The 12,416-nt window shown below is 38.6% G+C and overlaps 1 protein-coding gene across 7 annotated transcripts in view; it reads left to right on the plus strand.

The window, feature by feature from the left end:
- The window catches only part of LOC134398138 (restin homolog), a 79,869-nt gene that overhangs the window by 17,733 nt on the left and 49,720 nt on the right, over window positions 1-12,416 (plus strand). For 5 of the 7 annotated variants that reach the window (XM_063125408.1, XM_063125386.1, XM_063125401.1 and 2 more), the window contains 9 exons: window positions 73-198; window positions 1,654-1,773; window positions 1,906-2,019; window positions 2,518-2,637; window positions 3,969-4,073; window positions 5,896-6,015; window positions 9,390-9,512; window positions 10,840-10,959; window positions 12,234-12,356. In XM_063125408.1, coding sequence (XP_062981478.1) covers window positions 73-198; window positions 1,654-1,773; window positions 1,906-2,019; window positions 2,518-2,637; window positions 3,969-4,073; window positions 5,896-6,015; window positions 9,390-9,512; window positions 10,840-10,959; window positions 12,234-12,356 — 1,071 coding nt within the window. The remainder of the gene's footprint in view (window positions 1-72; window positions 199-1,653; window positions 1,774-1,905; window positions 2,020-2,517; window positions 2,638-3,968; window positions 4,074-5,895; window positions 6,016-9,389; window positions 9,513-10,839; window positions 10,960-12,233; window positions 12,357-12,416) is intronic. The other 2 variants (XM_063125424.1, XM_063125431.1) reach the window with 2 other exon arrangements.

Consider the following 12,416-nt stretch of genomic DNA (forward strand, 5'->3'; position numbering starts at 1 on the left):
CTTTTTAATTTAGTGCAGTTTTTCAGAAGACATTAATATTTTGATATGACTAGGCCTAAAATTGTTTTGTAGAGCATAAACTACAGGAGCTGGATGAGCAAAGAAGACGTTTGGCTCTAGATCTGGAGGCAACTGTACATGATATACAAGAAGTACAACATCGTGCTTCACAAAGACCTCTGCTCGGAAGACCTGACGGTGAGTAGAAAATAAATAACATAGTTGGGGACTTCCAAGTATCCATTGCAGGCGCATGGATAATGGAGGGAATCCTTTCCTTTGTGCTCTGTGTGCCCTGCAGTTATTGCTAGATGCTTGATTTTTGATCATCTAACTGAGGAGCTTCGGAGTGGGAGGCCACACATCATGTAGGAAGCAGCTTTTGTGGTCTCCTTTTTCCCTTCTCCAAACTCAGTTTTATGAACATGGAGAGACAGCCACCGCAGTTCAATCTAAGCTGGCTGCGATGGAGAGGGGAGCGCTGTTTCTTGGCTTTGAGGTCAGAATGCTGTCTCTGAGCTCTGAGCCAGAAAATGAAAAAATCCTGTGTCTCCCCAGACGTCCTCTAGGGAACATAGGACTCCCTAAATATATGTTCTTAGATATGCATAATGTTTCAGTAGTTACAATCCTAATTAAAGAGAATGAAGTATGTGGCAGACTGCACCTGTTGTGTTTCCTGTTTCTTCTGCCATTCACACGTGCTGGCAAACTGTCAGGGGACACCCAATCAGTGAGACTTCTTGTATTGGAGGAAATCTCATGGTGAAAATCTTAATGGTTACCACACTTCAGAAATACTTAAAGCTGATTGATGGTCCGATGCTTTAGGCTCCAAGATAACGTGCGGTCAAAATACTGCTCACTACAATAACAACCTGGTTTCTGTTGAGGGACCCAAAGGGTGGGTTCCCGTGGTTCGCTGAGTGGTGGTTAAAGACTTTTAAGACACAGTTATTATTATTTTAGAGGTTTATTATAAGTAAATAATAACTTATAACTACTACTACTACTACAACTACTACTACTAATAATCAGTTTCCGGCGGCTGTCTCTACGTTATGAAAGCCCTGGGGTAGCTCTGAATCCATGCTGCATCAGTTATATGACACAGCTGCTGATTCGGAGCCTCCCTGGGACAAAGTGTCGAAGACCCACAGCTGAAAAGTTGGGGACTTGCCCTGATATTTCCTGCCTGAACAAGTTCAGCACTGCTCTTCCCTGTCTGTCCTTGCTCGGCCGCTGTGTCGGAGGGCATTCCCGGGCGGAAGGCGACTTCTCATTCGTCCCCGGAAGCCACAGGAGGGGAAGGGGGCGGATCCCGTGAGCCTAATGGCCACTGGAAAGCCTGTGCTGCCTCCCTTTGTGTAAATAACTTGCTGCCACCCCACACCAGCAATACTGTGGGGTTTGGCAGCAGAGTGGTGCCTACTTGGTGCCATGAAGAAATCTCTCAGGTTTTTTTCAGAGGAGTCTGTCTGCTCTGAAAAAGGAGAAGGAGTCTGTCTGATGGTGAATCCACAAAAGCAGCATCCCTTGATTGGTAGAGCCTTCAGTGCCCTGGCAATCATTCCAAAATATATCTGTTTAAAATTTGGGCATTTGAAATCATTTGTCAATGACTCATTTCACACAAGAAAAAAATATTTACAGAAAGAGAATTATCTGGATTATCTGAGAAGAAACAAATATTGCTGGAAAGTTTGGAATCGAAGAAGAAAGAACTACAAGAAGCTGAGGTTCTTGCTGCTACCCAGCCAGGCAGCATCAGTGGTATGAGTACAATGATATTTCTTACTCTCTGGATTCAACCTATTGTATACTAACTACACTTTTTAATTTTGTGAAGTTTTTTTCAGCAGATATTAATATTTTGATATGACTAGGCCTGAAATTATTTTGTAGAGGATAAACTACAGGAGCTAGCTGAGCAAAAAAGATGTTTGACTCTAGATTTGGCGGCAACTGTACATGATATACAAGAAATACAACGAAGAGCTCTGCTTGGAAGTCCTGGTGGTGAGTAGAAAGTAAATGATGTTTTAAATAGGCTCTTAAGTGTGCATACTGTTTCGGTATACTGTTTGTAAGTATAGTAGATCAAAGAGTGGGACACATACTTCACCTAGCTGTCCTACTGGCAGGCAAAGACCAGTGTATTCAGGAAGGCCTTTGGCCTTTAAGTGGGTCTATTGGGTGGGGTGCTGGGGTTTTTTAATTAAAATTATTCTGTAATTGTTGTATTTTTATTGTGTTTTAGTGTTTTAAACAGTTTTAATTGTGCCTGTAAGCCACCTGATGTGCCACTGTTTTTGGTAGAAATCAAATAAATAAAGAGAAATAAATAAAATATATTCATGCATTTAAGAAATTTTACAGCATTATTCAGCTGAAAAGATATTGTTAGAGAAGATGGACTTAGATGGGCTGGTTTTGTTATGTGACTCTGCAAGCAATGAGGACATTTAAAAACTTTTAATGGCTTTTTTTTTTTTTTGGAAAAAAATCTGTTTACAGAAAGAGAATTATCTGAATTATCTGATAAGAAACAAAAGTTGCTGGAAAGTTTGGAATCAAAGAACAAAGAACTACAGGAAGCTGAGGCTCTTGCAGCTACCCAGCCGGGCAGCATCAGTGGTATGAGTACAATGATTTTTCATGCTTTCAAATTACAATGCTAAACATAAAAACTGAGGTCTTCTGTTTCAGTTGAGTGTACGGTTATGGCCAAACAGCATTTCCATTGCTGTGTGCACAACCTTTTCTGCTCCACAGCCCACATTGGGTATCAGTATTGGGTATCTGCACCCCTGCTATAGAAGATTGTCTCTGCATTTTACTCCTGCTCCTTATATTATTATCTAATGTATACACCACTCTTCCACACAGTTGTCTCGAAAGCAGCCCACAGCACAAGAATGTGAATTCATATAAAAGTGTCATCACAATAATGATCTACTACCAATTCATTTCAAAATACTACATGTCAATCAAAATAAATGATCTAATTCTACAACAATTCATTTCAACAATGCTAACAATTTTATAATTTCATTTCAAGATCATTACAGTGTAGACATAAACATTAAATAAAAGTGAGACAATAATAACATTATTTATCAATTGTTAAATAAAATGCTCAAGTTAGAGTCAGAGACTTTCCAGACCAGTCAGTTATTAATAAACAATATAATCAGCAGCCAGATTCTCAAAAGTACCAAATGCAGGAAATAGGAGCCAATATAACTGCCAATGTAAGTGCCAATATAAAAAAAATACTAGGTATAAATGTGTTTTTAAAAAAATAAAATAAAAAATCTTACTTAAATTTTGCAAAGGAACCACCTATTTCAGGTAAAGGGCCCAGGTTGCACAATTAGAAATTAGGTTAATTGTAGGTTGTTTATGTGACAGACAAAAATACCTAACTCCCCACTGCTCTGTGGAGAGCAGGTAAACAAATTAACCAGTAAGCTGCCACCACCCCTTAATGTCCAACCCAGCCTGAGCCAAGGGATACTCAGACCTTTCTGGTCACCCTTGGGGCACAGAAATAAGGGCTCTAGCCGACACCTTCTATTTTGCACACCAAGCCTAGAATCCTACACAGCAGCAGGACTGAAGCAGAAGGCTCTGGATTTATTACTGAGGCTTCAACAGATTAAAGCTCTCTTAGGGTTGAATATTCAAAAATGCTGTGAAATGTGCCCATCATGTATTGTGGCAAATTGTGGTTTAATTTGCTGATGTTAAATGCAAACAGCCTCATGGTCAGCTTAGACCCAATGAAATAATTGGCATTTAGGTTAGTCATGAGTAACTTAAGTCCCATTGATTTCAATGGGTCTGCTAAGTATGACTAAATCTAACTTCATCCTATTGTTTACTAATTGGACTTTTTAATTTAGTGTAGTTATTTCAGCATATATTAATACTTCGATATGACTAGGCCTGAAATTATTTTACAGCGCATAAACTACAGGAGCTAGATAAGCAAAGAAGATGTTTGACGGTAGAACTGGAGGCAACTGTACAAGAAGTACAGCAAAGAGCTCTGAGTGGAAGACCCGCTGGTGCGTGGAAAATAAAATACATTTTAAATATAGGTCCTTAAATGTGTATACTGTTTGTAAGTATAGCAATTCAAAAGGTGGGGCACATACTTCACTTGGCAACTTACATACTTCTTAGCTTTTCTGTAGAAAAAAAGAAAAGAAAATGTCTTGCCCTTGTACTGGCCATACAGCACTCATTATCAGGAGAACAGGACTGACATAGTGCCCCTGAGAGGCCTTTCCTTCAGCCTCCCAGGTTATTCACTGTATCTCCCTAGTGAGACCTTTGTCATCATTCACACACCTTTGAAACTGGATCATATCTGAAGGACCAATTTCTCCTATAATGTTTGTTTGCTTATCTGTTTAAAACTGGAAAGTTTCCTGGAGCAGATTCCATAAGATTAGTTGAAAACAAGACAGTCACTGCCCACAGGTTTATAATCTGAAAACATGACACAAAAGGAAGGAAAGGGACAGGTAGGGAAGTGGAAAACAAGCCAATCCAAGCTTCACTTCTCAAAGTTATATCCATCTGCCCATATGTTCTGATCATCAATGGATACTTTGCTGTAGGTTGCCCCACCATGAGAGGTTGGCCTGGTGGTTACCAGAGACAGAACTGTCTTGGTAGCCGTGTTCAGGATTTGGAACTCCCTGCACAGGGGTTTGCTTAGTTATATTCTCTTTTATCTTTTTGTTGCCAAATAAAATAAACACCATCCGCAAATGCATTTGAGGAGATAGACGGGTGAAGTTTTGGATCACTATATTCCCTCTGTTAGATTACATTGTGTTTAATTTGGTGTTTTAGATTTAATAGTGTGTTCTTTATTGTTTTACTCCATTGTATTAGTGTTTTTGAATACTTAGGTAGACAATCACGCTAGAAATACTGAAAATAAATAAAATTATCAATTTCTACGATATCGACTTAGGTTTTCTCTGAAATTCACTGTTTGATGAGCCTTTTCACCTTACTGCAATGATTGATGGTTTTGGGTCCAGGTTACCTGTGGGATTGCCTTCACCCGTACAATCTGCCCCGCACACTCAGGTCCTCTGGAAAGAATTTACTACAGTCAGCCAAAACTAGGCTGACAACTGTTACCCAGGGAACCTTCTCTTCTGCTGCTCCCAGACTGTGGAATGGCCTGCCGGGAGAGATTCGTCAACTTAATAGTCTTCGAATTTAAGGCTAGAAAGACTGATCTCTTCTGACAGGCCTACCCAGATGAATTTTAAGATGTTTGACTGTTATTTTAATATTGTATCAGTTTTATATGTTTTTAATCAGTTTCATGTATTTTATGGTATTTGTATCTAATGTTGTTCCCCACCTTGATCCAGAGGGAGAGGCGGGTAAGAAATTATTATTATTATTATTATTGTTGTTGTTGTTGTTGTATTTGTCTTTTTATGAAAGAATCAGCTTTGAACATCTGAATATCTTTCTTCATTTTATATGACTTATGGCATAATCCTATGACTGCCACCCATATTGTTGTTGTTGTTATTATTTATTTATTTATTTTTTTATATAGCACCATCAGTGTACATGGTGCTGTACAGAGTAAAACAATAAAATAGCAAAACCCTGCCTCATAGGCTTACATTCTAATAATGTTGCTCATAAGCTTCCAAATGTGAAGGTTTACAGGAATCCAGTGCGTAATGGGAGGAGTGGCGGAGGCTATTTTCTCCTTCATGACTTCTCCTGCTCTACATTTTCACTAGATGACTTTTGTCGATGGGCCATAAGAATGGCTTCCTTTGTAATAAGGACATTTGAAACTATTTTAAAGAGATAATTCTAAAACATTGCTGTGTTTGTTTGTAGGAAAGAGCTTGTATGAACTATCTGAGTGGAAGCAAGTTTTATTGGAATGTTTGGAATCTAATTTGAAAGAGCTAGAAGAAACTCATGTTCTTGCAGCTATACAACCAGACAGTATCAGTGGTATGTATATTGTGATATCTGATGCTTGTTTCAATTGTGATCATAAACACATGCCCCTTTCAATGCGGTGTCCTTTGTTTTGTTAAGTGTAGGATCATTGCCAAGCCTCCTATTTGGGCTTGTCAATATTAAATTGGCAGCCTGCAAGTTGAATAAAATTGATGAGGGTGACAAATTTTATCCAAGTGTATAAAATTCTTGATCTTTGGGTAACAATGACCAGGATTTACCAGGTTATATACCACTAGGATTAGTTCTTATAGAACATATTTTTGTAGATGCAATGGTAGTTGATACTGCTGCTGCTGAATCTCTTAAAATGTCCTAGGTTGCAGTCAGCTGAGTTCAGTGCAAGCCAAAAGCTACTTATATTCTAGCTATCTCTCCTCATGCTTCATCTGTCTTAATTCATCTGTAAATCAAGGGAGCCTAAAGTTGCAATGAGCCTTCTATTACACATCACAGGCCATTGACAGAGCAGCTATAATGAAATGGTCGTATATTCTAGAGCAGCCTTCCCCAACCTGGTGTTGCCCTCCAGTTGTGTTGGATTATAATCCCCATCATCCCCAGCCAGCATGGCTAGTTGCCTGCTAGCTGGGGGTGGTGCGAATTGTAGTCCAACATATCTAGGGCGAGGTAGGTTGGGGAAGGTTCATGAATTTAGAGGGTTCATTAATCTATTTGGCTTTATTGGTCTCTTGGGAGAGACTAGCCTAATTATTCTCCATCCTGACAAGAACATTAAAGTTTAGAAATCTGTGCCTTCAAAGGTAATATCTGAGTATAAAGATCTTTGAGTTCTTTTCCAACTGTATGGTAGGTTGGACAACCACATTCTTCTCTCATTTTATAACTACATATCCCAGGCTTCCCTAACCTGGTGTCATCCAGAGATGTTGAACTTACAACTCCCATCATTCCCAGTGGCTGATCTGGCAGGGAATGATGGGGGTTATAATTCAACACAAATGGAGGGCACCAAGTTTGGGACAGTTGAGGTGTGCTTTATTAAATTGGGAACCACCCTGACATTACGTATGTTAAAATGTAACAGTTAGAAAATGGCACTTACTTGAAAACTTGGATAATTAGACAGATCTACAGATGTGCATGTTTCAGCAAGAAAAGAAAAGAAACAGAGCACAGTTCCAGCCAAAATTAAACCATTCTACTTCTAATTGGCAGATGTTGAATAATTCAGTAATTTCCATTTCAGTTGTTCTCCCTCCATGTGAATGTACCAGATTCATGACTGATTCTTTTCTTTTCAGAATGTATTTTAATTAGTATTATAGAATTAATTATGATACTTAGTATTTAACAGTTTTGTCTGGTAACTTGAGATATTTATAATTTATTGTTAGTTTTAAATTAAAAAATAAGTCAAAATAGGTTGGATCCAGACTAAGGTAGTCATGTTTTAGTCCCATTGAAATAAGATTTGATCCTATATTGGGATATTATGATATGGATTACTGTATTTAGCTAGATCATGGATCAGCAGGCAACAAATGCCATGTCATATCCCTAGACGAAGGGATACCATGGAAAATGTAGGCTTGCAAAATTCCTGGTATTAACACTCAGTTTTTAAACAGAGAACTCTGAAATCAGGCATAGCATCTGAAGAACTCTGGGGCAGTTGTCCCACGAGTTTGCTGAGTGCTGCCCGGCCAGTCCTGTTACGGTAGAGTTGGCTCAAGTGAGCACTCAGCGATACACACTTCTGGAGCCTCTGGAAAGTGCATAATTTCCCCAGCACACCATTAGCATGCTGGGGAAATTGTGCACTTTCTGGAGGTCCAGGGAAATGCACTTTGCCTCCCTCCCCTGATGCCAATCATGGCCTTAAAGTCCCTCTTAAGAGGGCCTTTAAAGCCACAAGTAGTGTGGCAGGGGAGAGAGGAACGCAATTTCCCCAAGGCTGGGGAAATCACATATTTCCCCCCTCCACTCTAATGGCAACGGCTGCCATTAGAGTGGAAGGGTAAAATACACGATTTCCCCAGCCTTGGGGAAATTGCGTATTTTCCCCTGCTGCATTAAAGGCGGCTACAATTAATGCTGCGGTGGGGGGGGTGTATGGAGGACAAGGGCATGCACAGGTCAGGGTGGAAGTGAGTTCCGCCCAGATCTGCAAACCCTTTACCCTGTAGAAGTCATAGGGCAAAAATTCACCTGGTGCGTCAGTCGGGGCCCAGGAGGGCTGGATGTGGGGCCCTGGCAGATTATCACTCAATCACTAATCAGGCCTATCTTTTTATCTTCAGTTTCAAAATCTTAAGCAGTTTGTATATTTTTTAATAAACGAGCACTGAACATACCAAATGCAAAGTGGTTACAAACAAAACATATGTTTAGAGTGTTCTAAGTTTAGTTGTAGGGGCATTGCCTTTCTCAAGATGAATGTTTCTTACCCAATGTGTCATTTCTGGGCTAGGTGTGCCATTGTCCGCTCATGAGGAGAAATGTTGTATCTCATGTTTTGACTCATATTTATATGATTTCTGATGAACTTGCTTATGTATGCTTCCCACAAAATGGAATTTCTCTAACAATTAGTTACTATTTTCCCCCAAAGTTCCCAGCTTTGATTTGGAGTGATATATTTACTTCATAGCTTCACTAGCAATTTTGAGACACACATTTCCTTCGAAACAGGATACCACCTGCTTCTCTTTCATAGCAATATTGTGTAACTGATTTAAATTAGAAGTGTCTTTAAGTCCTCTTCACTTCTCACAATATTTTATGTTCACTTATATGTAAAACATATCGACAATACTACTCATACACAAGCATCCTTTCTCCCAACTTTCTTAATGATGCACATTTTGCTTTTTCCTGAATCTAGCTGGGAAGGTTTCATCTTCCCCATAGTAAGTTCCTAGGTCAGTGAAAAGTCACAGTACGTCAGCACAAATGCTTCTGCTACATCAATCTGATTCAAACGTCATATGATAATACATTTTAATATATCATTTGTTTCTTTATAAAGATTGTATCTTAGAAGAGTGTAGCAATTTATGAGAGAAATGTGGAAGACCAAAATCTCCTTTTGAAAATATATTTGCAAGGACCAGCTATTTATAAAGGTTGGTGTAGGAATCTTGCCAAATGTTCAGAGTGCAAAGACGTCTGGGGCAAATATTTTTTACACAGCACTGCAGTGTTAGTTTGTATCCAACCCAGTAAAATTATTTATATAGTGACTTCAGAAAGGCAGATTGCCCTTTGAAAGTCTTGAAGTTTAGGAATATTGCATTCATGTATGTCATCAATAATTGTATTAACTGATATTAAAGATAATGCTAACATACTTAGTAAGTATATTTTAGTGTTTCTATAAAATGACTTCAATTGTTATGTAGAGAAAAAAATACAGGAATTAAAGGATCAAAGAAAGATTTTGACGGAAAACTTGAAAACAGTTGTGCAAGATGTACAGAAAATGAAAACCCATATTTCAGAATCAGGTGGAATAATACCCTTTTGTAAGTACAGAATAAATTAGTTCCTCTGCAAAAATCCCTGAATAACTTCAATTTTAGTTGTAAAGATGGTGATGAGTTCTGAAATACTTTCAGGTTCCTATCCCACCATTCAATTAGTGATGATAGTTTGCTATTTGGGGGGATGTTTTTCTTATCTCTCTTTCTATATTATATCGTTATATGTTAGGGGTTAGTCTGGATGTCACCTAAATACGTTAGAGCCCTGTGATTCTTAGTTGTAAGACTGGGATTTTGTCAGGAGAGGTTTAATGAAACCACCTGAACTGCTGGAGATAATTTTGATGGCTCTGGCAGAGTGGTCAACTACCACTTTTAAACAGCAACAACAATTTTATTTTACAAATATAAGATAACAATGATATAAAAATGAAAATATCAGTCATGTGCAACACACAAGTCGATGCCTCTCAGTGGATGGGCTCTTCTGGAAGGAGGCAGCCATTTAGGAATCCGGATTTCACTCCAGTATCTCCCTACCTGAGAAGATGAGCTTATCCAAGCTGCTTGTGTGTTGAAACAGCAGTTTTTGGAGTGGGACAGAAAGCAACACCCAGAGGACTGAATTGTTCTCTGGACCCACCTACATCAGTGATAGCTATAAACCTAATGGGGGAGCAAAATCTATTGGAATGTTAATGCTGTCTATCTCCAACTTATGCTCAACTCGTATATTTATAATTAAGTGCAAATATTACAAAATGCTATAAGCTTTCTTGACCTCCTTCCAAAGGAAAGTGAACCTTGGGTGAACACTGTACTCCTGAAAAGTCTCACTGCTTATACCCACATAACATTTTTTTAAAACTCTTAAGGGAGCAATCCTATGTCCCCCAAACAGTGTCTGAAGGGACATAGAATTGTTTGGTTTCTGGGCTCTGCAGTCAGAAACAGGCCTCTGACCTCAGAGCCCAGAAATCTCACTCCACACCCCTTCCCCCTTTCCATCATACTCAGTGTGGTTTTGGATACGTCTTTGTGCTCAGAAGTGGATGGGAAAAGGTGGCGTTCCCAGGAGTGCGGAGGAGAAGAGACTGGAATCAGCCATATAGTGTTTCCTATGGCCAACCCTGCCTCCTTCCCTTGCCCTCTGAAGCACTGCTGCTAGATGGGCAAAATCACCTGTCTAGCAGAAATGCAGGGAGGCTGGAGACAGGAGGCAAATGCTCAAGCTGCCTGCATTGGATACTCAGGAGCCTCCAGTTTTGGAGGCTGCCAACTATTTCCTTAGGATTTCACCCTAATTTTCTTTTCAAGTTTAGGTAATATTTTTTCTTTGTAACATTTTTTTAAAAATCTCAATTTTTAGATAGGGATTTAAATGAGCTTTACAAGAAGAAAAAACGGTTTCTGGAACGATTGGAATCAAACCTAAAAGATCTGCAAGCAGCAGAAATACTTGCAGTTGCTCATCCAGGCAGTGGCAATGGTAGGTATATAGCATTTGGGTCTTTTTTTAAAATTTAAAATATTTCTAGGGCGCCTTTAATACCACATGGGGCTTTTCATATTTAATAATGAAACCTAAACATGAGTTTGAGTAATCAAATGAAAAGGCAGGTGGCCTTTATTCATATGAAGAGTCATTCTGGAGGAAACAGTTTTTTAGCTTAAATTTCTACAATTCTTGCTCTAAGGCAAGGATTGTGCTAATGCTAAAATAGGCTAAAATAATCAGGTGCTTGCAATACAAATACTACTGCCCCATGTCTTTCTAGCTCCACTATTTTGCTTTTCAATTTACAGCTTTTCTCCTGGTCTAAATTACAGGGTTCTGATGTCTTATGAAAAAAGAAAAATATATAGGATTTAGTGTGTGCGTATTAGTAAATAAAATAGAAGATTATTTAAAATTAACTTTAATATTCATTTAAAGGCCAATTATATAGATATGAAATAAAAAAATGCAAAATAACACATAAGCTTTGTAATAGTGAAAGGTAGTTCTTTTTGCTTATGTCTGATAGAAGATCTAAAATTAGTCTCTTTTATCAATCGTTGGAGGATGCTAGACCCTGGCACACCATGATCATTGAGGTATACTAGAGCCTAGAAGCCCCCTGCTGTCCCCCATGTTGTACAATTTACTGGAGATAAGGGTAGCCATGAAAAAAGAGTCCACTGACAGTGCTCCCAGACAGATGTAAGCCCTTAATACTTTTATTAAATTTATTAAAAGTTCTATTTTCTCTACCTTCTTCAGGTCTATAATAACTTTTTTGTGATAGGGTGGCTGGAACTATAGAAAGGGAACTTTGGAAGATAGGAAGCTGCCTTATATTGAGTTACACCACTGCCTTATACTGAGTTAGGCCATTAAACAGACAAACACTATTTTTAGGTTGTCTGTTAAATCTCACATCTTGCACCAGATTCTGGGCACTATGTAGGATGACATCAGGAATCGTGTCTCATTCTATTGTAATGCACAGTGGAACAGTTACCAAAACTCCCACAAATCAGGATAATTAGGGGCTGTGTTCATATTGGGCCAGATAATGTTCTAATGTTTTTCAGGTAGCATTGTACATAGCTATTGCAAATATAATTATTTATTGTAGTTATTCCAAAAGGCAGACAATGCCTTTCAGTGTTAATTGTGTTGCACTTTGAAGCTTGTATTTAATTTTCTTTCTTTTTTACCTTTAATTTTCTCCCCCCCCAACCGGCCTTTTAATTTTTTTGGTAAAATCTTTTTACTAGAACAAAAGGTCCAAGAGCTCACCGAACAAAGAATGCTTTTGGCTGCAGGTCTTGATGCAATTATGCAAGATTTAGAAGATATAGTGGGTCTTGCTAAAGACAAAATTGGATTGAGGTCCAGAGGTGGGTAAAGAATAACTGACTGAGGAAGGTATTATTTAATTGCAGTATCCATTTTTCATA

Source organism: Elgaria multicarinata, chromosome 1 (genome assembly GCF_023053635.1).
Source record: "Elgaria multicarinata webbii isolate HBS135686 ecotype San Diego chromosome 1, rElgMul1.1.pri, whole genome shotgun sequence".
NCBI classification, from domain to species: Eukaryota; Metazoa; Chordata; class Lepidosauria; order Squamata; family Anguidae; genus Elgaria; species Elgaria multicarinata.